The sequence below is a fragment of the Mycteria americana genome, chromosome 9 (genome assembly GCF_035582795.1).
Source record: "Mycteria americana isolate JAX WOST 10 ecotype Jacksonville Zoo and Gardens chromosome 9, USCA_MyAme_1.0, whole genome shotgun sequence".
Taxonomy (NCBI): domain Eukaryota; kingdom Metazoa; phylum Chordata; class Aves; order Ciconiiformes; family Ciconiidae; genus Mycteria; species Mycteria americana.
Genome location: NC_134373.1, coordinates 20,448,657 through 20,475,750, shown reverse-complemented (window position 1 = coordinate 20,475,750; position 27,094 = coordinate 20,448,657). Strand labels below are relative to the sequence as shown.

The window sequence follows — 27,094 nt, the reverse complement described above, 5'->3', positions numbered from 1 at the left end:
AATTGCCCGATATTAACTAGTGAAGACAAGACCACTCAGCCAGATAACTTTCAGATAAATTCAGCTCTCTTTTACATAAGTATAAACTCAAGATAAATCTGTGATGTTATTCTGCCATTTTCAGGAGAAAAGCAGAAACCAGAGTTGCTCACAAGAATCATGTTTTGCCATTTGCTGTTTCTGCCTGTTTGTTCTGCTGCATGATGTTCTGTCACAAGCAGATGGAGATACCTCTGAATATTGCTGGGAGCCAGTCTTACTGATCTGTCTAAAACATCTTTGTTCTTTGGAAAATTATTTCCCGTGATCCATCCTAACTTTGATGCTTGCTGAAGTTTATGAATAAAAATATCCGGGTAGTTGCCACTGGTGGTGCCATTTGCCACCAGAGGAGGTGGGTCCCTCCGACTCTTGTGCAAGCACAGTGGTGAAACTGAGACCAGCCTCTGGCATCGTGTCTGCATTCTCACCACAGAGCTCTGATCCCGACAGCTGATGTGCTGCTGACAACTTTATTCCTGTAACTGGCAGCCAAAAGTAGAAGTTTGATCTAGTGGCATTTCTTCAGCTGAAACAGCTTCCTTTAAATCTTTTATGTTTTCTGTTGTTTCTGTTATTATTTATATTAAATGATGCATCTTAAAACACGCAGGAGCTGGCAGGCAGTGTCTGAGCCAGGAGTTCCCCGAGTGCCAGAAACAGCGAGGCCTGGTTTTCTAAACATTTGTGTTTCATGGCTGCCTGAGCTCTGCTCAGAGCTTTCCTCGTGGCTGGGGCATGTGTGGTTTCTTCATGGCTGGGGAATTCTGTGTGAATAGGCTTTTGTCATAACATAGGAACTTGCACTACAGCCTTTTCCCTGAAGGAGATAGGAGAAGAGGGCGCTTACACAATCTTTCTCTTGTCCACAGCCATCTATTTTCACAGAAAATTGGTAGGAGTTTTCTTATGTTTGAAAACTCTGGGTTCTTTTTTTGAATTTGACAGAGTTATCTAGAGAAGAGGGGAAAAACAGACAGGTGGTGTTAAACCACATTAGCCTAGGTTTTTTAGCAAGTCAAGCTAAAAAGGAAAGGGACTGAGTCAATTTTTTCCTGCTACACTTTCCTATAAATCGTATTTTCAGAGGTGTAGTGACAGAACTGTGGTATTCACAGTAGTGGAGGAACATCACTCTGCAGAGGATTGCTGAGCTTTACCTGCTGCTGCCTTTGTAACTGCCTGCTCCTTCTTCTCCTTCCGCATCTCTTGATCCCCATGGATGCCTCTTATTTGGAGGGCGGCTGTGAGGAGTGGGAGGGCAGGGACAGCTAGCCAGGGAAGAGAATACCATGTGTGGTAGAGCCACAGCTGTATGTAAAGAGGGAAGTTTGTAAGCAGACCCATTTGGTTTGTACAAGATGTGGGCAAATAATATTGAACGTGTCAGAAATAGGTATACTCTTTGTATTTGCACTGTACTTGGGCTCTTTACTATGCCGTTTATTGCGTGAAGCAAGGGGGTGGATGGAGGAAACAAGCATTTGGCCTTAAAATCCAGCCTGGAACATGTTATTTATACTTTTCTCAGTAAGTAGACAGAATAACTAAATTACTGGTATTGGTAGTATAAGTCTTTAGTAAAAGGCTTTGTCTTCAATACCAAACAAGACATGGTTTTAGAGAAGTATTGAAGGTTTTTTACTTATCTCACGGTAAGAAGCTGATGGAGACAAGGTACAAGCTGTTTCCACCATGGTGTTGCTCAGATGTACCTTCTGGGTTGGCATATACTCCACGACCTTGTGTGGTAAAAACTACCTGCATCTTTTCTCCACTAGTGAGTTGACAGTAGATGTTAGTTGTAAGTGTTGCTTTAGAAGACCCATCTATGTAAAAACTGAAGACATACTTGCTATAGAGGAACAAGGAATGAATAGGCTTGTAAAGTTTTTAAAATGCTGTAGTTGTAGTTTGGCAGGGTGAGGACATTTTGGGAGCTGCAAGTAGGTGAAAAAGAAAAAGATGGCAGTAGACAGCAAACACGATTAGTTTGTGATCTAGAATACACATTTGTCTTTTAGGTTCATGAATGACCCTCTTTTCAGGTGAAGGAGAGCCCCCATAGCTGTCAGTAGTATTAGTTCCTATAAACTCTGTATGATTTAGCAGATACAGGACAACGTACAACCTGCAGCGCAGTACATGGCAATATATAACATTAGCGTGACACTGCTTTTCTAGCTATATATTTAGAAAAAAAATTAAAAGCCCTTTCCTAGAATGATGTCTTGCCAGGGAAAGAAGAGAGAGGAAAGTGAGGAAAGTACTGAGCATGACTCTCCTTCAGGACAGGCAATATTTCATACTCTTGACCAGTTACTGATTTCTGCTTTTTTCAAACCTCAGCTGCATAATCCTGCATTCTGACTGCCAGTACAGAATTTTGTATTCATAGACAGAGGGAAGAGGCAATTATTTGGGAACTTTATCAGTGCCATTTCTCAAATCATCAGACAGCCTGAACAAAGATCACTTTCCATGGCACCATCTACATGTCACACTACCCAGCATGTGGCACCTGTAGAGGGAGCAGAAGTCATGAAAGAGCTCTGAAAGTGCTGACCTGCCATGACAGCACAAGACAGTGCCATGATGCTGGCCACTGATGCTTCTTTTTGTCAAGCCTCTTCACCCTTCAGGTGTGAAATGAGGATTAGAGAATCTGCGCATATTGGTTTTCGGGTTTTGTGGAGATGAACAAAAGGGAATTCACACTCTGATCCTTATGCAAAAAAAGGGCAAACATTCTTTCATTTTTGGAACATAAAGATTATGCAAAAAGTGTGTGACTAAAGCCCTTAGTAGTTTTCTATGGCATATATGAATATTTATAACATTTAGAAACCTGGGTTTGGAATGGATTAGAAGATAATGTGCTGGCCTGCTGCCACTATTCCAGACTGCGTAAAACTTGAAAGGGTATTGTTGTGTATATATAGCATGCTGGTAGTAGCAGTTGCTTGTTATATTATGCAGTTGGTTCTATTTCAGAAAGATCCAAATTTAAGGTTTGTATGGCTTTTCAATAATGGTCTTTCTTAGCACAGTGAGTAAACAGAGGTTAATTTTTGCAGGCATTAACTAGAGGTAATCCACTATTTGAAGAAAAATTGTAAGGAGCTGGCAATTAAACTTCCATCTGAACATTTTCTCTGTACATGTTTCTAGTTTTCTTGAATCAAAAGAAGACAATCCAACTTATCTACAAGATTCAGGAAGGGAAATTCACTTTTGCTTCATATGCTGTTTTTCCATTCAATTTGCACCTTCCAAAGAGTGAGTTTATATTAGACAGTACAACAGCACTTGGAAAAAAGCAATGTGAAAGGAGCTCTTCAAGGATACATAATGCTCCCAGATCTCCCCATTGGGTTGCGATGCTGTCTTCTGGCCACGGTTTCTCCATTTATTCTGCCTTAACACCCACTTCCTCATTCCTTTGTGTTTCATCATTGTCAGGATACTTCTGAATGCACAGAGTGAATGAGATTATCCTTAGGAATAGGCAAAGTAACTCCTTAAAATGAAGCCTTTCAGCCAACTGAAGGAAGCCAGGCAGTTCAGCCTTTAACCAGAAGTCAGAAGAATTCATTGCCACTTCAGTTTTCCTTGCCTGGAATAGTCCATATAATGAGAAATTCGGAAATAGTGAAAACTTTTTAAAAACCTTCGCTACACACATAATTTGTCTTTCAGTACAATACAGCATTACAGTACTTATTCTGAATGCTATGCTTTTTTTCAGAACAAATGCCCCACATAAAAAAAAAAGAGTAAAATGATTCCACAGAACACACTTTTTTTTTGATAAATCTAAGTTTTCATCTAAGAAGCTTAATACTAAACTAATCAAACACAGCCTACAGTCTAGCTCCAAAGATCATTATAAAATGAGGCTTCAAAACCTAAACATTTACAGGTATGAAAAATTAGGGTGAGTATTAACAATCCATCTAGAAAGCACATCAAGCAACACTAGCTATCTTCATAAAAATGAAGTGTCTTTAGCAAAGCTTCCCTTGAAGTTAGACGCTCTTGAAACTTCAGCAGGTTGGCTGGTGCAGTTCAGCTTTATGGTCTCTCCTTGAAATAGCTATTTTAGGGAAGTAATTTTTGAAATGGTATAAATCAAAATAGCAGCATCACATGACAGAGCCAAATATGAATCCATAGAGTTACAAAACATTCATGTTTAGACGTTCATGTTGTTTTGATTTTCATTTGATTGGCTTAGACTTGAAGAACCAACACTGTAATACGCAATGTGTTCTGTCTCAATCCAGTATTATAATGGGTGCTTATCTTTGAGTATTTAAGAGGTTTCATTGAAGTCAATGGGGCTTATTCATATGCTTAATGCTAAGCACATATGAGACTGTTTGCAAGGTAAGAGCCTTAGAAAATCTGCCTAGTAGTAATAGCTTGAAGAGGTATGAAATTAACATAGGATAAAAATGATTCTCACTTGAAATCTACTTATTTTCCACGCGTAAATACGTGGACTTTATGAACAATATAAGCAGACCCATGTCCAAATTCCCTAGATCTTTTGGGAACTTGTGTTTTAGAATTAAAATATTTTAGATCAGTTTCAGAATAGCTACATTTAATTTGATTATACAATGTGTAATCCACAAAAATGTAGTACATGATATATCAATAGCATTTCTAATGCTGACCACCAGCCATACCCATTTTTGTATGCTTGACAGTGCATTAAAATGTCTAAGATTATTCAGTATGTGTGTAAGGAATGTTTTACATTGGTGCTTCCCACTTCTGGAATGACAGATGTCACAAAGGTATTTTATTTATAACATCATTTTCACGTACGATTACAATTGTGTATTAATTTTGAGGAGCGTATGCCCTAGGTTTTACTGTTTACTAGTAAGAAATATATCATTCCATTGTGTGAGGGCTTATGACTAGCTTGTTAATCTCACACAAAATTTCAAGAAGGTATGAAGCAGCGTGGTGAGAGTGTGCTGTGTTAAAACATGTAGCTGTGTTGTAATTGTTGGACCATGATAAAGTGCTAGAACAAACATTAGACTCTGATTAGGAATAGCATTTCCCTCCTCTGCTTTTTCTTAATCTAAGCAAAAGAAACTGAAGCAAATGTTGTCCTTATAACAGTGATTGAATCAAACTATCTAGCTAAGGAAGTCAGTTTTATTGCTGAAGTTTCAGTTTATTTGATATTATGCAGAACAACTAATTTTGCCCCCGCACTGGTTGGTGTATTACCTGTGTGGTCCTAGTCACACAGGCCAGTTAAAATTTTGCCATCCAGAACTAAACCTGAAATGTTTTGCTTTATGACTTACCTTCATTTCTGTTCTCAAAAACTATTGTACAATAGCATCTGATTTATCTGAGCAAAATGTGTTGATTAATATTTTCTTACCTAAGTGAGTGAAGAGCAAGCACGGCCAAGAAGGACTGAAGTGACTTCTGCTTTTTTTGTGAATTGCCAGTAGAAGTGTCCACCAAAAGTGAATCCACTTTTCATGTTGGGTTAGATACACTTGTGCAAGCTGACGCTAACAGGTCTGTTTGATGAAACATGCCTGCAGGGCCACAGTTCTAATGGTGGCTGCCTCACCTGTGAATCGAGCATACTTCCAGAGGGAATCAGTGAACATACACCCTCATATGCTCATTTTACACTGCCATTTTCCAGGAGGGCTGCATTTTAAACTCAAACTCATATGAAAGGTGAAAGCTCTTCAATGGCTGAGTATGTGCTAGAAATGGCCTTGCTGTTAGGAACTGATGGTCCTAAAATGAACATATGTACATACTCCCAAGGTGTTCTACATGATATTCCTTTTACTTCTTAATGTGGGAAGATGTTATCAAAGAAACGCACATTGAAGGGGCTGATTTTCATTCTTAGTTAAGGCCTTTTACAGCATCCAAGCAAGGGAAAGGGTTCTCTGAGCGCATGTAAATTACACTCATGCTCATTTAAAGCCTGTGTAAATGCAAATCACACCCTACATATGAGGGTATCGGCATTAAAATTATATTTTCATTCATGTGACTGCTTTTATTGGCATATGTCTTCACACTCAGGCACAGTTAGGTGCTTCGTTTAAATTATGATGAAATACAGTGCTTGTTCTCTGATTGCATCCCATCTTTTCTTTCCAGCGCATGATTGCCAACACTGTCAGGACGGTGAAATTCTGCCGAAGCCAATCTTTCAGTAAGTGTATTACAACATCTGCACAGTCAGCATTATCATCAGTAACTACAGTAATTACAACTAATTCTGTGTGTACCAGAATTGAAAAGCCTGGTTTCCAGTGAGTCTTCCATGTTTGGATCCTCCGATGTTTCACAGGGTGAAATATCCTTCAAGAAGGTCTAATAAGCCCCTTCTCCTCCATCTCTTTTCCAAGCATGTGAAAGAGCTAAATATCTGTGAGGTCTCTACACATCTGTCAAATTAGAATCGGTTGTAATTAGCCACTGGGTTCAGAAGTGGTTGAAATAAGGCTAGCAGACACCAGCACACAGATACGTGGAAGATTACTTGCTTGGATAAACCCTGTTTTTAAAGGAAACCAGTCCGGAAACATGACATTTATAAATGACATAACTGCATAAGGTGATGAACTTAAAACCTGTTTGTCAGTATAATTACCAGAACTTACTTGAGGCCACGTAAGATGACAGAGCTGTATGGTCAAACAGGCTTGTTCTGTGGATCTCATCCCATCTAGGTGCACTGTCAGTCCTAGTCACACTGGCATTTCCTCAGCGCTTCATTCGTTTTGCCTCACAGCAGCCTTCCTCTTTCTCAAATAACAGAATAAATAATGTAACACAATACATTTTTATAAAAATAGTTTATTTCCATCTGGGTCAAAGCTTAACTCAAGAAGATCAAGTTAGGGGAGCTTTTTTTTTTTCTCCCACCACCAAGGTTTTTCTGGCTATGTATCTTTTAATTTTAATGTATTAAGTGCTACTGAGACCTCCACGTATTTAGAAATGGAAGTAGATTTTCACTATACATGATATAACAAAATGTCAGCATATAGAGGTACTGTATCTAAGTCCCATGCTTTCTGTGTGTGTATGTGTATTTATATATAGTAGATGCTTCAGTATCTTTCTTTTAGAGAAGTTTAAGTAAGTTACCTAACACATATTTCATTAAATCGTAAGCTGTTCACTGTGAGGCCGAAGATACTCAGATTTTAACTCAGTGGTATTTCATAATTGTTGTTGGAGTAGGTATAATGCGGTTATGTTAAGTAATGTAAACAGGTAGTAAATTTTGAGGCTTGAATGGGGCAGCCACTAAGCACTACAGTGTTACAAATATTTAATACTGAGCTAGAAATGAGAATATTTCATGAAAGGAGGCTTAAAACAATTATATAGTTTTGAATCTGTATGAAAGCTGCTGGTTCAAAAGCAGATGGGCAGCTTTAAATCCTACTAGTTAGCTATATCATTTATAGCTATTGACTGGTAAGGTGATTTATAAAACTGTAACCAAGGGCCATCAATTTGAGTAAATGTAGCCAAGGATATCTGAGAGAAAAAGTTAATTTGTGGGGGTAGTAACCAGAAAGACTATCCGATATGGAGGAAAGGTTTCAAAGAGAACAATTTCTAAATATTTTTTTTAACTCACCAGGATCTAGCGTTTCCTGTGACAGCTTGTAAAGAGTTATGCATTCTGTTCAGGCATTTGTTCATTTAAGTGTATCAATCCTACATCATTTCTCTTTCACCAGATCCCGATGCAGCCCTAACTAATAAGAACCATCAGGATGTTCGGAGCTATGTGCGGCAATTAAATGTGATTGACAACCAGAGAACTTTATCACACATGTCTCACCGACTAGAACCGCGTCGAGCATAAACATTTGAAGCAATGATGAGAAATGATCTTTTATCCTGTCAAGGTCACTTGTTAAGAACTTCACTTTCTCTGCTACCGCACTGCCACTACAAAAATAAGCAAAAACATATTCTAAGGTCTTAGGCAACGCACAATGTATCAGCCTGTCAGAGAACTTTGGCTGAGGAAGAATTTATGCACTGTAGCTGTAAGAGTGGCCATGTTGTGAACTGTTAATTCATCTTAAAGTGTAGTAAATGATTTCTCATATGGATAAAAAAAGGCAAAAGATAAAATAGAATAGTTAGTGAAAAATGCACAAAAAGCTTCTAAAAATTCTAAGGGAGGTAGTGTTTTTCTCCCTAATTAAAAATCTGTATTTTATGATTTATTCTCCAGGTCAGGACCAAAACTGATCATCAGTTTAGCTTGCCCAGCTACTGTTGAGCTCAGTAGAAGATGTACGTAAGCATCTGATGAAAGAATGTAGGTTCAAGAGAGGTCCAAGGTATAGTTCCATTCAGAGAAGACTTACAAATATTTCCATTTGAAATGCAACAGATACTAAGAAAAATTTCTAATCTTAATCGTACTGCCTACTACTGCAAGCAGTGTGGCCATTTCAGAAAACTGACAGGACTGAAAATATTTTGAATGATAAATAGATTAATCTGTGTTTACATTTTACTTCTTTTTTTAAACTAATCAGGTTTTTACAAAATTCCATTATGATAGTAAGGTTGTCGAAATCAATAGCATAAAGATAGCAAAGGACTGGTTCAAAAAGAGCACAATATGCACAAACAGATTTCAAGAGAGTAATTTCCTGGACATTAAAACCTTAAACTTCAGCTATAATTAATTGTGGCTGGTTAACACATATTTTCTGATCTTAAGCATTTACAAATATCTTAATTTTCAGCCAGTTGTTTTGCACTTTCAATAGACTGTAAATAAATGTTAATTCATTATAGTTTAGAATATTTATTTATGTAATAGCTATTGTGCCAAAATAATTCAGTTGTATTTATTTTGTTTAGCATGTTATGGGAGTGCAGCTTTTGTCTTTATAGTTTGTGTGCATTTTATGTGTAGGAATTGTGTGATGTATGTTTTCTGTAAATAACACGCAGTACCTTATTAAATGTAATTGCCGGAAAGGTTTAGTCGCTGGCCTTATTTGCACTTTCAGCTTCATTCCTGCATAAATACCGATGCTATTAATTGGCTGATATCGCGAACTTCGCTTGTCATTTGCTGGGCCTTGAAACCGCAGTTAGCTTACATCCACTGTGATATGGATGACCAATGTAACGCCAGTCGGATCCATCCATACAAGTTACCTTATCTCGGACAGGATTTTACCTCAGGTTGGCTAACTTAGGTTGAGACCTTGGCTAATGCAGCACTCGAGAGGCCTCTGGCTTTGATCACCCCAGGGAGGTCTGTCAGGTCCTGCCGCCATGAGGAAAGAGGTGATCTGGCACGTTCCCTTTCTCCTCCAAGATCATTTGTGCTAGCCTGAATACTCCACGGGATGGCTGTACTACTGCTGGGCAAGCACTGATGGTGGCCAAGTGTGTGCCAAGGGAATGACGATGTTCAAATGGCAAAAGGCTTTTTCCTATTGCATTCCCACTGGCTCTGCTCTGCAAAGCTGGATGTCATAAAACTGATTAAGCCTGAAATTACAAGTTGCAACTATTATCTCATAATTAAGCTTCGGAGATGACCTCATTGATATATTCTACATTTCGCCTCAGATGCAGAGTATACTTTTCTTGGTGTTGACCAGGACTGTGTCGAGTCAGTATACACATAAAGATTTTCTTTTTTTTAATCTATAAAAAGAATTACATCCTGTTAGTCAAAACATAAATTCTGCAAAAGCTGAGAGTCACCAGGGAAATGCTGACACACAGAACCACTGTCTGCTCAGTACCTGCATTCTGCAAAGGAAAGAATTACACAGTTAAGAAATACTCTGCAGCATGATGAAATAATTTATTTTAACTTCGCTGTCTGACTAGAAGTTCAAGATGATTCAGAGGAAAATCAGCTAATAACATAGAGACAAATTTGTGTCTTATTATTTCAAGTAAGAAATATTTCTTATTTCCATTTGTACTGCTCTATGAATATACTTCGTACGGCTTTTTCAGATACAAAATCTTCCCAGAAGCAAAGTATGCACTAGAATAAACTACAGGGACACAATTAATTCAAAAGACGTTTTTATCTTTACAATCAATTTATAACATTTGTGAGTTCATGATTTTATTTGTTCCAGATTTGTTCCTATTGTTTGCACTTTCATTTATTTCTGTGTTAACTGGTTTATAAAGCTGCCAAGTTTCAGCTTGGCTCTGCCCATAGACCGATTCTTCATCTGTTTAGTGTGGTTTTATCCCCTTGGTTTATTCTTTTATTCCTTAGAACCTCTAACTGTTTTACTTATTTGTTGCCAAACAGTCTCTATCGTGTGGATATATCCTAGTGGTACAACTAGAGGTTTTATGGCACCTCCATATCAACAAATGAATGCAGTTTACTTACTCAGCGAAACTGGTATCTGGCATTTTTTAATTTTCCAATAAAGGGTGCTGTATAAATAACACGTGTTGCTATCTCTGTATCTGACTCACTCAGGTGGCTCAGATAGCTGCTATGGTGCTGATCACAGTCTACATACCTAAAGATTAAATTAATAAAACTACCTTCTGGCTATGGGATCCATACCAGGCTTCACTCGCTCCCTGTGTTGACTTTACAACAGGAAGGCAGCTGCCAATGTATTGCTCTTGCTGTATGAAGTCTAAGTGTCTGTTGCAATAGCGTGAAGAATGAATAGGATCTCAGGAAACACTGAAATGTCAGAACGCCCATACCGTCTTCACCCTGTGCTTGCAGCTGCGAGTCACAACTTGATCCTGCTTCAAGGGAGAGACACCCCTTAGCTGCTGACTCTCGGGGCCGGTTGGTAAGCCCAGGCTCAGATGCTGTGCCAACACAGCCAAGCAAAAGAAGGTCGGGCGATCCCCAGACCTGCACCGCTGATGGTCCATACTGCTTCAGTTGTAGCACACTGCTTGGCCTGATTTTGGCCCATGCCAACTAGCACTGCACGAGAGTGAGAGTGTCCAGCCATTATTTGTGGGGGAGCATGCACCAGGGACCACTGCCAGTGGGAAATACGGACAAGCCTGTCTGGCCCGTCTCCATCCCCTCCCCGCAGTCCTCCAGTGGGTCCCAGGAGGCTTCGCACCTCCATCACACCCGCGTGCATGAACAGCATAAATGCTGCAGCACCGCCCCCTCCTTATGTCAACACTTCAGACTGAAAAAATACAAACCTGCTCAAAATAATGATTATGTCTGAGGGTCACAGGTCGTACAATGCCGATATGGCTAGTCCACACTACTTGGCCTCAGGCCGCAGAGCCCCTGACCCTGTTTCATTTACTGGCAGAGTCATAGCCATAGCTTTTCGATGCGAGGTGACTGGGAGGCAGTGTCCACAACAAACATCTGCTGCCGGGGACCAGTGAGGCTGCAGACCCCACGGAGCCAGGATGGTGACACCTTGGGCATTTTGGAAAAAGTTCTGCATTACAGGGTTCTGCTACGGACGCAGCTTTTTGCTCAAGCAGCAGTACAGAGCACAAACGCCTCTCTTTAGGGCTACGGAGCCTGAAGAGTCACAGGGTACGGCTCCCCCCTCCCCTGGCACATTTCACTATTGTTGCTTTGTTAGGATTTGCTGTTTTTCTCAATGGCCAGGCCCGGTGCTGGCCATTGCTAGACAGAGCCAGGGAACAAAGGTTAAATCCAGGGAGGCTGAATCCAACATACCAGGAGGCTGCTACTGGATCCAAACTATTTTCCCCGGACATCTTGTTCAAAACCGATCAGCCACAAAGACATGATAGTGCCAGATAAAAGAGTTCAAATGTATTTGCAGGACTCTGCAGACAGAGGGTTTGGGTTTTTTCCTCTTAAGGAAAATGCTGTGAAGGCACACAGCCTCTGCAGACCAGGTACAAAGAGAGAGACAGAGACAAAAAAAATCCCTCTTTTCAAAGAGACACTGGCAAAACAACCTTTTAAGTACAAGAAGTTTAAATACAATTTAGAAGTCTTACAAAATAAGTTAGAGACAAATCAAAAGGTTTAATCTGCAGGGGTGCCAAAAGAGATAATGAATTTTGCTTCTGCCCCCCCCCCCCCCAATTTTTAACAAAATGTAACAGCAGAAAATTATAAGTCTAAATTGTTAACATAGCTTCTTAGTAAGGTCAACTGCATAATATACATTACCTTAACCTCCTCCAGCAATTTTTAAACACCACACAGCTTAAATAGACTACTTCTGAATTCAGTGGTATTTCTTCTGGGAGCTCTGAATGCAAATCAAGAGGTAATAGTGGAAGAAAATTAAAAGATGTGCTATTCTCATTTCATTTTTTGTACTGATAATAAGGAAAGCAGCATAGAGAGTGATACAGCAAAGTGAACCTCTAACTTGAATAGCTTTTCTTTCACTGTTAATCTGAAATGCATTACACCCTGCCTTTTCAAATAATCATAATGTTCTTTACTGTAGCCTGCATTAAAGTTTAGCAGGCACAAGCAGCAGCTGTCACCAGAGGTCAAGGTATTAGCAATCAAAGAAAATAATGACCAGATTAAAAAGTTATCATTAAAATTACTAAACCAGAAACTTTTACAGCAGCTTATCTTCACCTCGAGCACAAACAGCCAGCAGAGCCCTGCCTCCAGGGCTGTAGCTGTGCCCAAGGAACCCCCACCACCCTCGGACGTCTCCCTGCAGCAGTGCCGTGGGGCTGGCCGGCCCTCGGCAGGGTTGACGGCACAGCCGGCCTCAGCGGCCAGCGAGGACCCTCACCCCTCCGTCCCTCTTGGGAACAGGCACTGCTGCCCCAAACCAGCTCCCGCAGGACAGGGAGCTCCCTGACACGGCTGGTGGCTAAAACCTGATCTCCAGCTTCTCATCGTGGTGAAAGGCTGTGGTCGGTGTGCCATGAGAGCGCCCAGGGCGCATCCTCCATGCGCTTACCTGCATGGCATCCAATAACACCTAAGACTGGCTCTTACTTCATATGCCCTGTGCACTGCTTTAGCAATCAGCACCTAAGGAAATAACTTGTAAATTCACAAAGGAAAGTAATCCAACCACGGTCTTGGTGTTTTATGACTCAGGTGATGGGGGGACTAATGTAAAAAGGAAGATTCTTATAGTTAAGAGGGCAAAAAAGAGAGCAAGTACAGCTACAAAATCTACCATTTACATCTAACTGCTGAAGGATATTTCACAAAGGGTTCATTTTTAATAGGTTTGGCACTCAAAGGTACTTTCTGAATTCAAAATAAACTCAGAAAACTACATGAAAATGCATAAAGAATGCATAATTACTGACACAAATTGGAATATTTTTCTTGGAAACTTCATGTAATAAAAATGTGACACACAGGGATACTGGTAAGAGACTGACCTTTATTTCCTGGCCCTAATCCATTTGGGTCAGAGTGACAAAAAGCAAAGCCTTTGTCACATGGCAGGGGTCAGCCAGTCGCGCTTAATTTTTTTCCTCTTTTCGCTTTCAAATGCAAATAAAGCACATTACCAATGAAAATAATGATTGTAAATGAATACCTCAATTAAAGGAAATTTACATAAAGATACGTAGGATAGAGGTGACAGTAGATACTCCAACATCCTAACAGACAATAATCCATTTCTTAATCAACTTCTGTCAATAATCACAAGCTTTCTGCTCTCCATGGTTTCCTCATTATAACACCACCTCTTGTGTTTTTAAATAGTTCTTTCTTCAGATGCTGTCCGAGCCAGCAAGTGAATCCGCTAGCTGTATTTGCCGACTCTTTGTGGTTTTTCACAGGTGTACATTATTTCTGCGCAGGAGTACCGTCGGCAGCATTGTGGATGTTCTCAGATAACAGAGAGCCAGTGTTGCCTTGGGTTTCTTTAGATGTCCTCATTCTCAGTAGGACTGACCCTTGAGGGCTGTGGTACTGGCAGGTTGCTGCCTAGTGTCTGTTTGAAATCTAACATTTCCTTCCATTTGTAATTCCTGCCCTAATCTTTCTCCTGTTCCAGTTGTCTGGCACGTAACTCCTTTGTGATGCTCCTGATCAGTTAGTGCTCTTGCCAGAAACTAGTTAGAGGTTTGCACAGATTTTTTTTTTCCTTCCTGTCACAACTAGCCGTTGTTAATAGTGTGCTCGTGTTTGGGGGGGGTTGATCACCTTTTCTTGGAAACACAGGCAAAGGGACTGAGATGATATAGCTAAACAGATGTATCTAGAATAAGGGCTTTTCTGAGGCAGTCTAATATTATGGACATTTTCTAGTCTCATTTCATCTCTAAATCCAAAGAGAAAAAGATGTGATCTTCAATAGGCAGATTTGTTTCTAATGAATGTACTCTGGAGTAAACAAGCAGCAAAAAATGTAAGCTACTAATACTACAGTACATCATTAAAAGGAGCGAGTATTTTCTTTTTAGTTCAAACCGACTCCCTGTCAATGGTGGCCAAAGTTTTCATGATGCCAGTGGCTGCCTTTACTTTCCAAGAAAGGTAAATGTACTAAATACTTAGATACTGAATAGTTTTAATAAAGAAAATAGCATACAATGCTTTAAACCAGCTGTTGAATGTTATCTTCATTCGGTGGTCCTCAGAGGTGGAATTGTGCCTGCCTCTCCTCGGACTCCCTACGACCAAGCAACCTATTTGAAAAAAATTACAAGGGAAATGAAGGGACTGTTGCTTCAGTGGAGCTCGCGGTAGTGCGGATTAGAAAACACAAACAGGCACAGCAACAATAAATTCAGTACAGCCTTAAAACAAAGAAAACAGCGTTAAGCTGTATTATATTTTAGAGAAAAAATCTGCTGAAATTATAACAACAAATTAAGTCTACTGGACCACAAAATTTAATATAAGGAGTATGAGCTATATATATATAATTAAAAGTATGTAATGAAATGGTATCTGAGCAGAGTACTCCTGAGTGGATTACAGCTGAGTATAATGATCGGCTAAAAACTGTGGTGTCAGTAAAAGATAAGAAAGCCATTCTTGTAAAACAGTTAGGAAATGTATTTCTTGTTAATATTTTGCCATCTCATTGCTATCTCATTGCTAATTATATTGACATTTTTGTAGAAGTTATATGTGCTTTTATACTGCACGCATGCCAGATCAAAAGACAAATAGTGTACAAGCTGTAGCCTGCCAGTTCTGGAAACCATTATGCACAAAGCAGGTATTTGATCCACATGTAAAAATACCCATTGCACACAAGCCTTCTCTGCCACACGAATGCCTTTATTTTATCATTCTAGTCTGTATTTAATAATTCTGTGCTTAATAATTTTACAATTAATTCCTAATTAATATTTATAATAACATATATTTATAATTTTGTTAAATATACAATATAGGCACTTTCACAAATTACTTATTTTTCTCTCTAATACAAAAAACAGATGAGAAAACAACAGCAGAAAAAAAAAAACAGTGGTGTGGGTCTAAGAGACGTACGATGGTTAATATGGGCTCTATCTTTCTTCATTCCCCATAAAAGTCGAGAATTCGCTGTTAACCACAGCACACCAAAGACTGGGCTGCTGAAGCAAACAGGAATCAGCCCTGGCTGCGTGGGCATGGGGGCTGCACATAGCATCAGGCTGGTGTTTGTGGGTGCACGCTCACCGTGTCATTTGCAGCAGGAAAGGCAGGATTGCCTCTGAGCCAAATCCAAAGGCAATTTCTTAGATTTTCCACTTGCTAGAGCTCGCTGACTCCATCTCTCAGAAAGACTAAATGCAGCTGATTTTGGCTAGCAGTACCACGCAAGTTCTTTTTCAGTCATGAAACCAACCCTGCTAGTTATGTTTTGGGGTGTAGCTGCAGAGGTGTGTAGTTGCAGCATATCTGGACATACCTGCATGAACGTCAGTCTGGACAGCGCAAGCAAAAATAATGATGCAGAAAGGGTTTCCAGGCGAGCCACTTGTGAACCTCTTCCAGGTCATAAACCTGATGGTACAAATGGCATAAAATTAATGCTACCGTATTGTTACTGCTACTATTGTTCAAACTAGCTAGATTAACACTAGCGTATGCTAGTGCTACATCTCCTACAGCAATGTGTGTACAATCTTTCATTCTAGTATATCCCAGGCATCATCCCACCATGTTTTCTGGCCAATTTTTTAAGCTAGAAACGGAGGCAAGCCATATCAGCCAGAGAGGCAAAAGTGCTTCAAAGTACTTAGCTGAACTCTGAGCCAGTCTTGAAGGAGAATTGAAAAATACAGAGCAGGTGTCCACCTCCAAATTATCTGTGTCTAGAGTTTCATGTACAGTTTAAGCTGGCATAAACCTTCGCTACTGCTAAAAAAGCACTTCCACGCTCCGTCCCCTCTCAGCTGCCCGTATCAGCCCTTGCTCCTCTCCTGCCTTTGTGCTGGCACAAGTCTTTGTGCAATTGCCCAATGACCTGCATTCCGATCTGGGTGCAAACTGATTGCTTTTCCCTGCAGTCGCTTTGCCTCCCCAGCCCAGTTCACTGTGAAGCTGTGCAAAAACCACGCTGGCAGAAGGTGAGGTGGGCAGCGCAGCGGCAGGAACAGGGCTCGCTGGGCAGGGGAGGGGTGTGACTGCTGCTTTTGGCAGGCAGGATGACTTAAACCGCCTGGACGTACGCGTGAAACTATATTTTCCATGTTGAAAGGCGGTGAGACGTCATTGCACACCCAGTGTGGCAATGACATGTAAAGAGACAATTCATATGAATCCTTTCAATTCGAAAATTGAGTTAAAAGTTGCCAGAGCTGCCTTCATCTCTTGCCAATTGTTGTGGCTTTACAATAACGTTTGTTAGCTTTTAAATATTTTCTTTTTCTGCCCGTTCCATCTAAATTAAAGAAGCCTGAGATTAGGATCAATTTCTCCAGAGCTAACTCAGAGTTTCTCAGTTTGAATTTGCTGCCTCAAAAAGGGGGAGGAAATGTTGGCTGGTTGTTTTATATGGTATTATGACCACCCAAGAAACTCGAATAACTCTGGTTTCTGATCTTTTCTAGCTAATTTTTTAGTTCTCAGGATAATGGAAAAAAAATTGAAAATCCCTGAAGACTCACTCGCCAGAGGGCAGGAAGAATACAAACCCAAAAGTGCACGCTTAAAGCCTTGTTGTAATAATTCCAGCTTCACGATGGTGTACCACTGGGGTTGGAAAGCCCTTGTGCAGGCTCCTTTGCTTTCGCTCTCTTGTCCTCTAATAGAGCAAGTGCAATTACGTGTTTTAAACAGTGGCATGTTAACACAGTGCCTGATGCAGACTCTGCACTCCTACTCTTGGAGTAGGAAATATTAACCACCCCCTCGTTTCTCATGCGCTACTGGAATAGTTTCTTTCTTTCTGCAACCAGGGCCTGAAGTCAGACATGATAAATCCCAGCTCTGCAGATATATAGCCCTGGACAAAATGCCTGGACAAAGCGCTCCAGGCAAGAGACCTCTGAATGCAAGTGCTCTGCTCTCTGAAGCAAATGCCAAGGAATAGAGTGATTTAACATTTAAATAGATTTTAAAATAATTTGACTAATTGGCAATTGCCTCAGACAGGAAGGATAAACACGTTAGTCACAGCATTTAAGAGACTAAGTATGCGGCACCTCTCCCCCTCCAGAGCATGAGTTTCATGTGATTTGCATTTGATATTTGTGCTTTCTTTTCAAATGTGGCACCTTTGATTGACTTTGTCTGGAGACTTCTCCAGGCTCACCAGCAGATCGGTTCATAATAAAGCACAAGCACTCTCGGATAGGACAAAAAGTGTCTGGAAGTACCATGTCCAGGGGAAGCCAGAACTGCCGACCTCCTTCACTGCTTGTCCTGGCAATGCCGAGTCTGCCAGGTGGACGGAAGGGGGTCACCAGTGCCCGCTTTTTGACTTTCTGAGCATCTTCAGGTACTTACTGCACTGAGAGCTTAAGATCTTGCTGAACTTCACTCCAGTTAGTTATTATGGCACAGTGAAGTAATATGTTTTATTTAATGCCCAGAAATGTATACTTCTGCTCCACTGTTTTAACTTCTTTTTTTTAGCCTCCCCCATGCCAAAATAACACACCTTGGGGAAAAGCCTCTGATGTTCATGAAACGATTGTATTTGATTCATCAGTAAAGTGTTCTTCCATGATTCATCTTGATGCCATACATCGTAGTGATGTACAATTAATGTATATGATTCAGTGTGATGCTGCACACCTCTTTGTGATTCATTGTGCTACACAGCTGACTTTTATATGGCACATACCTATATCAATAGTCAAATATGAGAGGTAACAAGGAGCCGAGATTCTCCAGCGAATGCACAACCACAGCATACAGACACTGGTAGACGAGCTGGGGAGTGCAGTGTAAAGCGGTGATGGGCATTGAATCTTGCGCGATACTGATACAAAAAAGGTACTGTCACAGCCATGTGATGCGTTTGCCTCAGCAGAAAAATTGTTTGCCCCCCGAGTCTTTTGAGTCATTTCCTTTAAGCGCGACAGCTTATTTTCAATTTGCAGTAAGTTTTCCGCAACAGCAGAGTACCTCAATACCATTAAAACGTTTGGATAAAGAAGGGTCCGTGTGGCTTCAGAGGGTGGAGGTGGGTTGTATCTCCGTTTTCTTCCTGACCTGGGGCAATCATCCTGAGGGCAGCTGGGGAATATGGATGAGGGACCAGGGGGTTGCACTTGCCAGTCAAGTCCTCCTCTTCTTCCACATTCCTCAGGACTTAAAGACTGGCTATAGCAGCACAACCTTCTCCTTTCCTCCTCCTGGGGACCTCCAGACCCTCTCACTGACCTGCACCCACAGCAGCTTGGCAATCCCAGGCAACACCCTGCACTTAAAGACGCTGCTGCTTATGGTAACACCATCCCAGCTCCAGTGGCACAAGAACAATGAAGCAGGTTTTTAAAAAAATTACCATCACCTGGTCATTTTGGTAATAATTTTAGATAAATTTAGCTATATTGCCTGTCACTGAAGCAGCAACCCTGGAAGGAAGCCAGTTGTGCTTCCAAAGCTGCAGCCATGGCAGCGCAGCACCGTGCCGGGCCTCCCTCCACCTGCAATGGCAGGGCCGCGCTTGCAAACCGAAAACACCCGAGCCGAGAGGCCCGGCTCGGTCCAGAAGCCTCTTCCTAAACTTGGCGCGGTTAACTGACACGCAGACACCCTGCCTCCGTCGAAGGCCATCCTCTCTGGTCAGCCCAAGCTGTCCGCGGAGCCAAAGCTCCATCCAGCTCGCCTCACGCCAGCCCCACTGCGGCAGCCGGCGCCGCTGGCGAGGGGTGCGCAGGCCGTGCGGGGCCGGGCGCCCCATTATTCATCAGTGCATCGGGGACGAGGGCGCTGGGCACGCGGTCCTCCTCGCCCGCCGCCTCACGCACCCTCGGCCGGGGCAGAGGCGCTGGTGTGGGGCCGCAGCCCCGGTGGCACCGGCCGCCGGCAGGCCTGACGCCTCGCCGCCCCGCACGCCGCCCGCCCAGCCCCGGCACCTCGCCCCCTACAGGCGGGGCGGCCGCGCTGCCCGCACCCCTGAGGAGGAGGCGGCGGCGGCGGCGGCGGCCTGGCCTCGCCTCCCCCGCGGGGCTCGGCGCAGAGCGCGGGGTGGCGCCGCTGCGAGGCGGCGCGGGGGCGGCGGCGGCGGCTCCGGCTCCCCGGCAGCAACCGGAAGCGCGGGGGACGGAGCGGGAGACGCGGTCGCGCCGGTTCCAGCCTCCCTCGGCGGCTTCGGGATCGGCGCCGCTCGGGTCCCGCCAGCCCGGAGTCCCTCGGGGAAGGTGAGGAGGGCGAGGCGCCCCCCGCCACGCCGGGGGCGGGGGTAGCGCTGGGGGCAGCGGTGCGGTCGGTGCGCGCTTCGCTGGGCGGAGGGAGGCGGCGGGCGGCCGGCGGGGCGCAGCGCAGCGCGGCCGGAGAGCGGGGCCGGGCCGTGGGTGTCCCCGCCGGGTTTGACGTTTCCCACCCGCTGAAGCAACTTTGAAAGTCCTTGGAGGGGAGGCGCTCGGCCGTCCCGGCGCACGGCCTGACCTTGCGTCGCCCCGGGGAGCAGCCGCCGGCCAACCCCCCCCGCGGGAGGCAGCGGCGCCCACGCGTGGCCGCGCGGTGGGGCGGGGGTCCCGCGGGCGCCGCGACACGGGCCGTGCCTCGCCGGGCAGGGGACGGCGGTGTCCGCCGAGGGGCACCCGGGAGCGCGGGGAGCGGCGGCTGTGCGGGACGGCCCCGCGCGGGAAGGGTGCCGCCAGCACCCTTCCACCACCAAACCATGTTTTGGCTTCCGAGGGGGCTGGGCGCGGGAGGTGGACAGCCGGCCCCCGGCCGGGGGCCGCTACCCCCGCCCACCCCTCCGCTCCCCGGACGGTGTTGTCAGCATGTTCACTTCACGTGCACCTGCTGCATTTTTCTTTTGTTTTGGGCATAAAATCCCTCAGGTTGGGCCTTGAGGTGTGACTTTCCTGCCCCTCCGTTTTTTCCTTTTCCTCCTCAGTTTTGAAGTGAACTGGCATTCTTTTTTTTTTCCTGCTATGTTCGCTCAAGTTACTTCCTTTCCACCAGTATGCCTTTTTGTTTTTAGCGTGTATGTGTGTGAGCCATCCATTACCCCTCTATCCAGCATGCTTTGCTGTGAGTTTTAGCGACAGAGCCATCGGGAAAGCCATGGATCATTACTTTTTCTAAATTCCAGAAGCAGAAATAATTTGAAAGCACTGGATTAACTGGGTCACTGCCTGAAAACATCATAGCTTTCCGCTGGAGGCGTGCAGTTAGATGTTTTCAGGACTTTGCCCTGAAATTGTAAGTCCTCAGAAGCCTACTTGTTTTATCTATCACTAATGTGCTTTGCATACCGGTGGCATTGTGTGAATAATGGTAACCCTGGAGAGCCCGGCTCACTGACGAGGAGAAGGCAGAAACGCCGACAAAACCAAGGCCCGGATCCTGCAGTCATGCCCGTGCAAGGGCTGAGCAGCTCCGCCGGCCAGGGTGCAGGTTTAGCTGCCTTGGCTTTCTTGCGTGTTGTTGCGTGCGTAGTCCTGGCAGATGTCACTGACGAGGTATAATGTAAGCGAAGTGAACAGTTTAGGATTTCTCTGAGATAAAATGTATTCTATTTAAAGTGAAGCCTTTAAACCCTTCAGTCTCTGCCATTGACACAGCTCGGGTCGAAAATAGTTCTTTTCCTGAAGTACCCAAACTGTTTTAGGCCGAGTTGAGCTCTTTTTCCATCGTGCTGATGGTTATATAAATTAAAATAAAATTAGAAATGTTACTAATGGAAGTTATGCAGAATTCTTAGGTTCTGACAAAGGACAGGCTCAAATGTTGTTGCTTCTGTAACTAAGGTAGGCAGAGCCATGCCTCCAGTCTCACCGTCTGCAGGGCTGGTGCTCAGTCTGATTAAGAAAGTTGGGAATTGTAGAGGTTGTTGACTTTATTTTAACTTATTGGGAGATTAGAAGATTAGGATATATTTAATTTGGAGTTGTGCTTGGAGTTTGTTTGCACCTTATCCTTCAGCAGTTCATGATATGATTAAAGGATCTTTTATTTATAAAAACTTCTTTCTGCAGTATCTCTCATAGCTCGATACCACTGTAACTCCTTTTCTGTTTAGACAAGACAGTGGTTAACCATGTTTTGGTGTTTGTGGGTTTTTTTTGTTGGTGGTGGTTGTTTTTTTTTTTTTTTAAAGGCTAAATAAATATGCTGCTGCAAAAATCCAAGTCGATATGCTCAAGGACTGTAGGCCATGTTGGATACAAAGGATGATTTGGGTCTAAAAATGGATGGTCAAAGATCCTGAAAGCAAATGGGCTGTTTTGCCAAATAAGGAAACTTGGCATATTCTGCTGTGTATTTTAAGATAGCACAAGTGTAGTGTGCTACTACTTTATTGGCAATATGTTGGCAGCATGCCTTCCTGAAAGAAGCACTGAATCCTGCTTCGTGGAACCACACAGTGAAGGGAGGGCAGCGAGTTACGTGGTTGTTCCCTTTAATAAATTACAAAGGGTTTTCCTGAAATAATTGAATAGTTAAGCAGCATCAGGTGCACGTGCAAGATGAGGGATGCAATTTTCAGTTCTGCAGCCGCACACTAAGCAAAATAGGAGTTGCAGTTACTGTGCAATTTGTGCTAAATTCTTTCCTGCCTCCTGTCTCTAACTTGCAAGTCCCTCAGTGGAAGCTCTCTATACTCTGGGAGCAGTAGCTGAATGACAAATGGTAGGGTCTTCTGGCCTGTACATGGAATAAAGCAGAGAGTTTGGCTTGGCGGCCCTTCCCCTACTGCGCAGGCTGGTGTTGCTGTGCTAGGATGCCGGGCAGCCTGCAGTCCTGTCAGTTTGCAGCCCATCTGCCTGGGTGCTTGGGGGTTCCCTCACCCTGGGGAGGGGCTGGGGGGAGCAGCAGGCATGGGATCCCAGCAGGGTCCTGGGAGGGACCCCTGCACCGGTTACTCCCCCAAAATGCTGTAATCACAACAAGCCAGTGATGGCAGATGGTTTCGTACACCAAGTGCTTATTACTGTACTGAACTGAGCTTGTTGTGGCTTAATAGCTTGCTGCAAAGTGACTCTGCATAATAGTCCTGACATGTTAAATTCTAGTGTTAAATAATGTTAAATAATAACCCAACACGTTAAATACTGCCAAATGCTGCTCAGATCTGTTTTTTTGGTGTGAAATGAACAGCTTCTAACAGCATGCTCAAATAAGTTGTTATGAGAAAAAAAAAAACACAGGAGAAGATGGAGATGTTCTTGCATGATTACAAGCTCATGTAATCATGATTAAAAGAGAAGAAGGAGAAAGTCGTGTCCCCCCCCAAGATCCCATAGGAATAATTGAAATAACCAGCTATTGAATTATTTCTTCAAATACCTGTCATTCACTGTTTCTGAACTGTCACATTTTCATTTCATCGATAACAAGCAATGAGTGTTCCCCGCTCCTACACGACGATAGTGGTTAAACACTCAGAACTGTATTAGTGGGGAAGGACGGTGCTGATGCCAAACCTTTGTTACGCTGCATGCCTGCGAGCGGGGGAATTGCCGTAATGCCCCCGGCCCCAAGCCCGGAGACCCTGTTGCAGAGGACCGCTCTCCTGACTGCAGACGTGTAAGATGCGAAGAAGTGCCACATGTTGTTGGAATGATGCACTTGTTTCGGATGCGCGTGTAAGACTATGGAGTTTAATGAAATACCTGATTTTTTTTTTTCCTTAACCAATGGTGTAAACTCAGATTGTTAAGTATCTTTTAAAACAAGATGACAAGTTAATAACTGTGTTTGGATTTGTCACATGCAGTTGTTACTCTAAACAGTTGTTTTCTCAGACATAACAAAAGGATTGATCTGACTAATTGAGGATTAACTACCTTGTATCCGAAAACATGGAGTAATATTTAAACAGGTCTGTTCTTTCATCTAGAAGGAGAAAACTAAATACCTAACTTAGACTGTCATTAATTACAGATCTCTAAATAAAGAGTGTCCCATGTAAATCTCCTCTACTTTCTCTGGAAAAAAGCATCTGGAAGAACCTGATACAAACCAATGAATCATTCTTTAAATTATATTACTTTATTGTATGCTGGTGCCTATAGCATCTGCAGCTGATTGACCGCTGTAGATAAATTTGAGATTGGGAAGGTGTTAAAAGAATGAACAGCAGCTTCTGCAAATGCTTGTGTGCTGGGCGCTGCATTGCGATTGCATAAATGTTTAGGTAAAGTTTTAAGCAGCAGGGAGGACGCATCAGAAAAGTACTCGCTTGTATTTATCAAGTGTCTGGTGTGTATGTTGTATCATCTTGAGGTCTGTTTTCTGTGAAATCTTGGAATAACATCTTGTTCTATGTTAGCGTAATTTTGAGAAGTCAAATCATTTACTTGTTTATACAGGTGATTTGGTCCTTCTGGGTGAACAATAATTTAAAATAATTTGACAGCTCTTCAGAACTATTGAATTCAGATAGTGAAGGCCAGAAATATTTGTTTCCTGTGATACATTTTTCTTTTCGCTTGGTTTTCTGTTTCTTCTGCCATCCCAAATGCGACCATCTGTTATCAGCTGTTCACACTTTCCTGTTAAATTTATGGTCCAGTCAGTGCGTATGCTTTTGCCTATGAGTAACATTACTCTTCTGAATAATTCTGTTATCAGTAAGGAGATTATTCACTGGAGCATAATTATCCACGTGCATAAACGTGTGCAGGGCTGTGGCCTTAAATTGTGAGGTCTCTGGCTTGGGAAGCTGACCTGTTTTATTTGGCTATAAATTGTCACATATGCTTGAGACGTTGTGTACACAGCGTTAACTTGGAGCAACTGCTGAAGTAAACGAAGCAAATGAGCTTTTGTTTCTGAAGACCTGCTAATTAAGCAACGCTGGCAGAGAAGCAAAAAGTTAAAACTGGCATCGCTACCCTCCTGGTTTGCAGGAGTGACCAATTTCCTTTCCCTTGAGCTTTCTCTAAAGAAAAAGAGTGCAGGATGGTGCAAAAGATATTTCTGAGATGGCAGGAAATCTAACGACAACAGTGACAAGTTAAAATAAGGACAAAAGGTTGGCAGAAGAGTTCAGGCACTTGTATTGGGGAAGGAGCCGGCAGGATACTGGGTGAATGGACTTTATTTCACGTCCCACAGGTAACCCCTGCTCTGACTCGCAGAGCTGGAGAAAGAGCATTCGTGTTCCCTCACCGAGAGCTTTGCAGGCTGGCTGTCAGCGAAAGGCACGCTTGAAGCCTGCTCCCTCCTAAACATGATGCCTTCTGTAAACATAGTAGAGTTGTCATGGTCTGGTTAGCGCTTGCCTTTACCCTTATGGCGGTGAAGAGATGTAAAACAAAGCAGGCAGTTTCAGAAAAGGCTGTATGTTATCTTATGCAGTATGTAGAAAAAATGTTGGTATCTTCACCTCTCATTTGGAGAATAGCTGCAACCAAATAGTGCCAGAAATTTCTGGTTAAAATGATATATCAAAATTTTAATCAGATTAGCTGCGCAATCAAGAGAGCCAGGGGGAAATTATGTCTTTGTGTTTGTTACAGAAGGGACTGGGGTGAAGGGGTTTTGGCAGTCAGCAATGCTAGGTGTCTTACAGGTGTATTTGCCAGCCACGGACGACACGTAACGTGTGGATTCCATCTCAAAAAGCCCTATGGATTGGAGGCTCCCAGAAGACGCAGTATGTTTTGGTGCTATAGTTAGACCAGTATAATTGGAGGTGTAATTTTCATCAGCAACCCAGAATCTCTGTGTCTTTTTTTGGCTTGCTTTATTCAAACCCATCTCTTTCATTTTATGCTGGTAAGTTTACTTCCATTAATTGCAAGTACAGTAACTTTTGCTGGTAATTAAAACTAATTTGTCTAAACTGGTGCATCTGAAATGATCCTGCAGCAGGCTTGCAGATGGTTCTGGAGGATGCAGTGTCCTGCAGTCCCACTAAGGACCTGAGGCTTCCTGATCTTACGCCATTTAAAAAAAGAAACCTAAAATTAGTCATTGTTCATGTATTTAGGTGATAGCGTTTCTTGAAATTTGCTACGGGCATAAGCTTTATCGCTGTGAAATCTCCGAGAAGGACGTTCTGTTCCCCTGGCAGCAGGCATGGGATCATCTCTTGAAACTGCCGACACCGACCTTGGCACAGGCTGCAGAATTTCACATACTGTAACCCAGATGAATTACCATGTACTTGCGCTTTGTTGTAACATGTGAACAGAACTGAGTCACCCTGGAAGAGACATTTACCGTGGCCAGGTTTTTCCACATCCTTGCGCGAAGCACTCCTACCTCGCCCCGAGCGCCGGCAGCGTGCGTGGTGCGTGCCGAGGCGCTGCTGCCAGCCTGCCGGAAGGCTGCCTGCCCGGCCGGGGCGGCAGGAGAGCCGGCGTGCCTGGCATGCCTGAGCTCCTAGGCAAGCTCGGAGCAGAGAGCATGCTTCCCGTCTGTCGGCGCGCTTCGCTCGCATCGGGGAAGGCAGCGACGCGCCTGCCTTTCGCAGAGCTGCTTCCAAGGTGTTCAGGAAACGTCAGTATCACTCTGAGGAATATTTTTAGTCATTTCTGTCTCCCAGCTGCTCCTAATACTCGTGCAAATTATGCAAACATCCGCACAGCCTGTTGGAGTGCGAGTTCCCAGGCTCTTTCCCTCCTGTGCCCCGTGGATTTTACTGTAGTGTGTTTACGGCGACTGGTTTGGGTTTTGGGGTGTCTGAGGATGGGTAAGAAAGTCCATAAATCCACAGAGCATACATGTTAATGGCAGCTTTTCTCTTCACAGGTTTTGCTGTGGTATATTTTGTCATTATGAGATGTCGTCTACCAGTGCTTCATTTGTGCAAATTAGATTTGATGACTTGCAGTTTTTTGAGAACTGCGGTGGAGGGAGTTTCGGGAGTGTCTACCGAGCCCGATGGATTTCTCAGGACAAGGAGGTGGCTGTAAAGAAGCTGCTCAAAATAGAAAAAGAGGTAAGTTTACTTCTCATTCACTTTGTCTGCTGTGGAAACAAGGACAGAAATTCTTTCTAGTGTCTTCCATCCTCTAGCTAATTGAGGCAAACTACCTTGGGCTTTTTGTTTGTTTAATTACAAAACCCTGTAGCTGGATGATGTTGCTATAAAGACATACTGAGGGGGCCGCAGCCGAGGGTGTCTCTGATTTAAAGCGTTACTGTTTTACTGTTTACTGTCCTCCCCCATGTTTCTTGTTTAGCAGCCCCTCTCCGCCCTGGCCCTGAGGAGGAGGAGAGCTAGCTGCACCTGTGGAGCTAGTAATTTCCCTTCAACACTGCTGGGCTTGTTGCTAGATAGGAAGAAGTAGTGTTCACTGTGTTTGCCTGCTTCTGTTTTCTCCTCTTTACATCTAGTCTCTTAAGCACTGTGGTTCACGACTGTATGTTCACTATGGGCTTAGCATGTGTTGCTCAGCAGTATGTCTTCCCTGCCTGCTGCAGGTTTTGATCTGGGGCTCCACTAGCTCTGAGTTAGTCATAGCCGCACTTCGGCTTGGTCTCATCTTGCAGCGAGGTTTAAGCCTAACTGTTCTACCA

The 27,094-nt window shown here is 43.3% G+C and overlaps 2 protein-coding genes across 6 annotated transcripts in view; both read left to right on the top strand.

The window, feature by feature from the left end:
* RAPGEF4 (Rap guanine nucleotide exchange factor 4) overlaps positions 1-9,059 on the top strand; it is a 157,283-nt gene extending 148,224 nt beyond the window's left edge. For all 3 annotated transcript variants that reach the window (XM_075512054.1, XM_075512056.1, XM_075512055.1), the window contains 2 exons: positions 6,202-6,256; positions 7,803-9,059. In XM_075512054.1, coding sequence (XP_075368169.1) covers positions 6,202-6,256; positions 7,803-7,930 — 183 coding nt within the window. In that variant the 3' untranslated portion in view covers positions 7,931-9,059. The remainder of the gene's footprint in view (positions 1-6,201; positions 6,257-7,802) is intronic.
* Positions 9,060-19,597: 10,538 nt separating this feature from the next.
* The window catches only part of MAP3K20 (mitogen-activated protein kinase kinase kinase 20), a 96,201-nt gene continuing 88,704 nt past the window's right edge, over positions 19,598-27,094 (top strand). Inside the window, exons 1-2 of one of the 3 annotated variants that reach the window (XM_075512115.1) lie at positions 19,598-19,809; positions 26,324-26,513. In XM_075512115.1, the coding sequence (XP_075368230.1) occupies positions 26,355-26,513 (159 nt within the window). In that variant the 5' untranslated portion in view covers positions 19,598-19,809; positions 26,324-26,354. Of the gene's footprint in view, positions 19,810-25,984; positions 26,072-26,323; positions 26,514-27,094 lie in introns of those variants that run through there. The other 2 variants (XM_075512113.1, XM_075512114.1) reach the window with 2 other exon arrangements.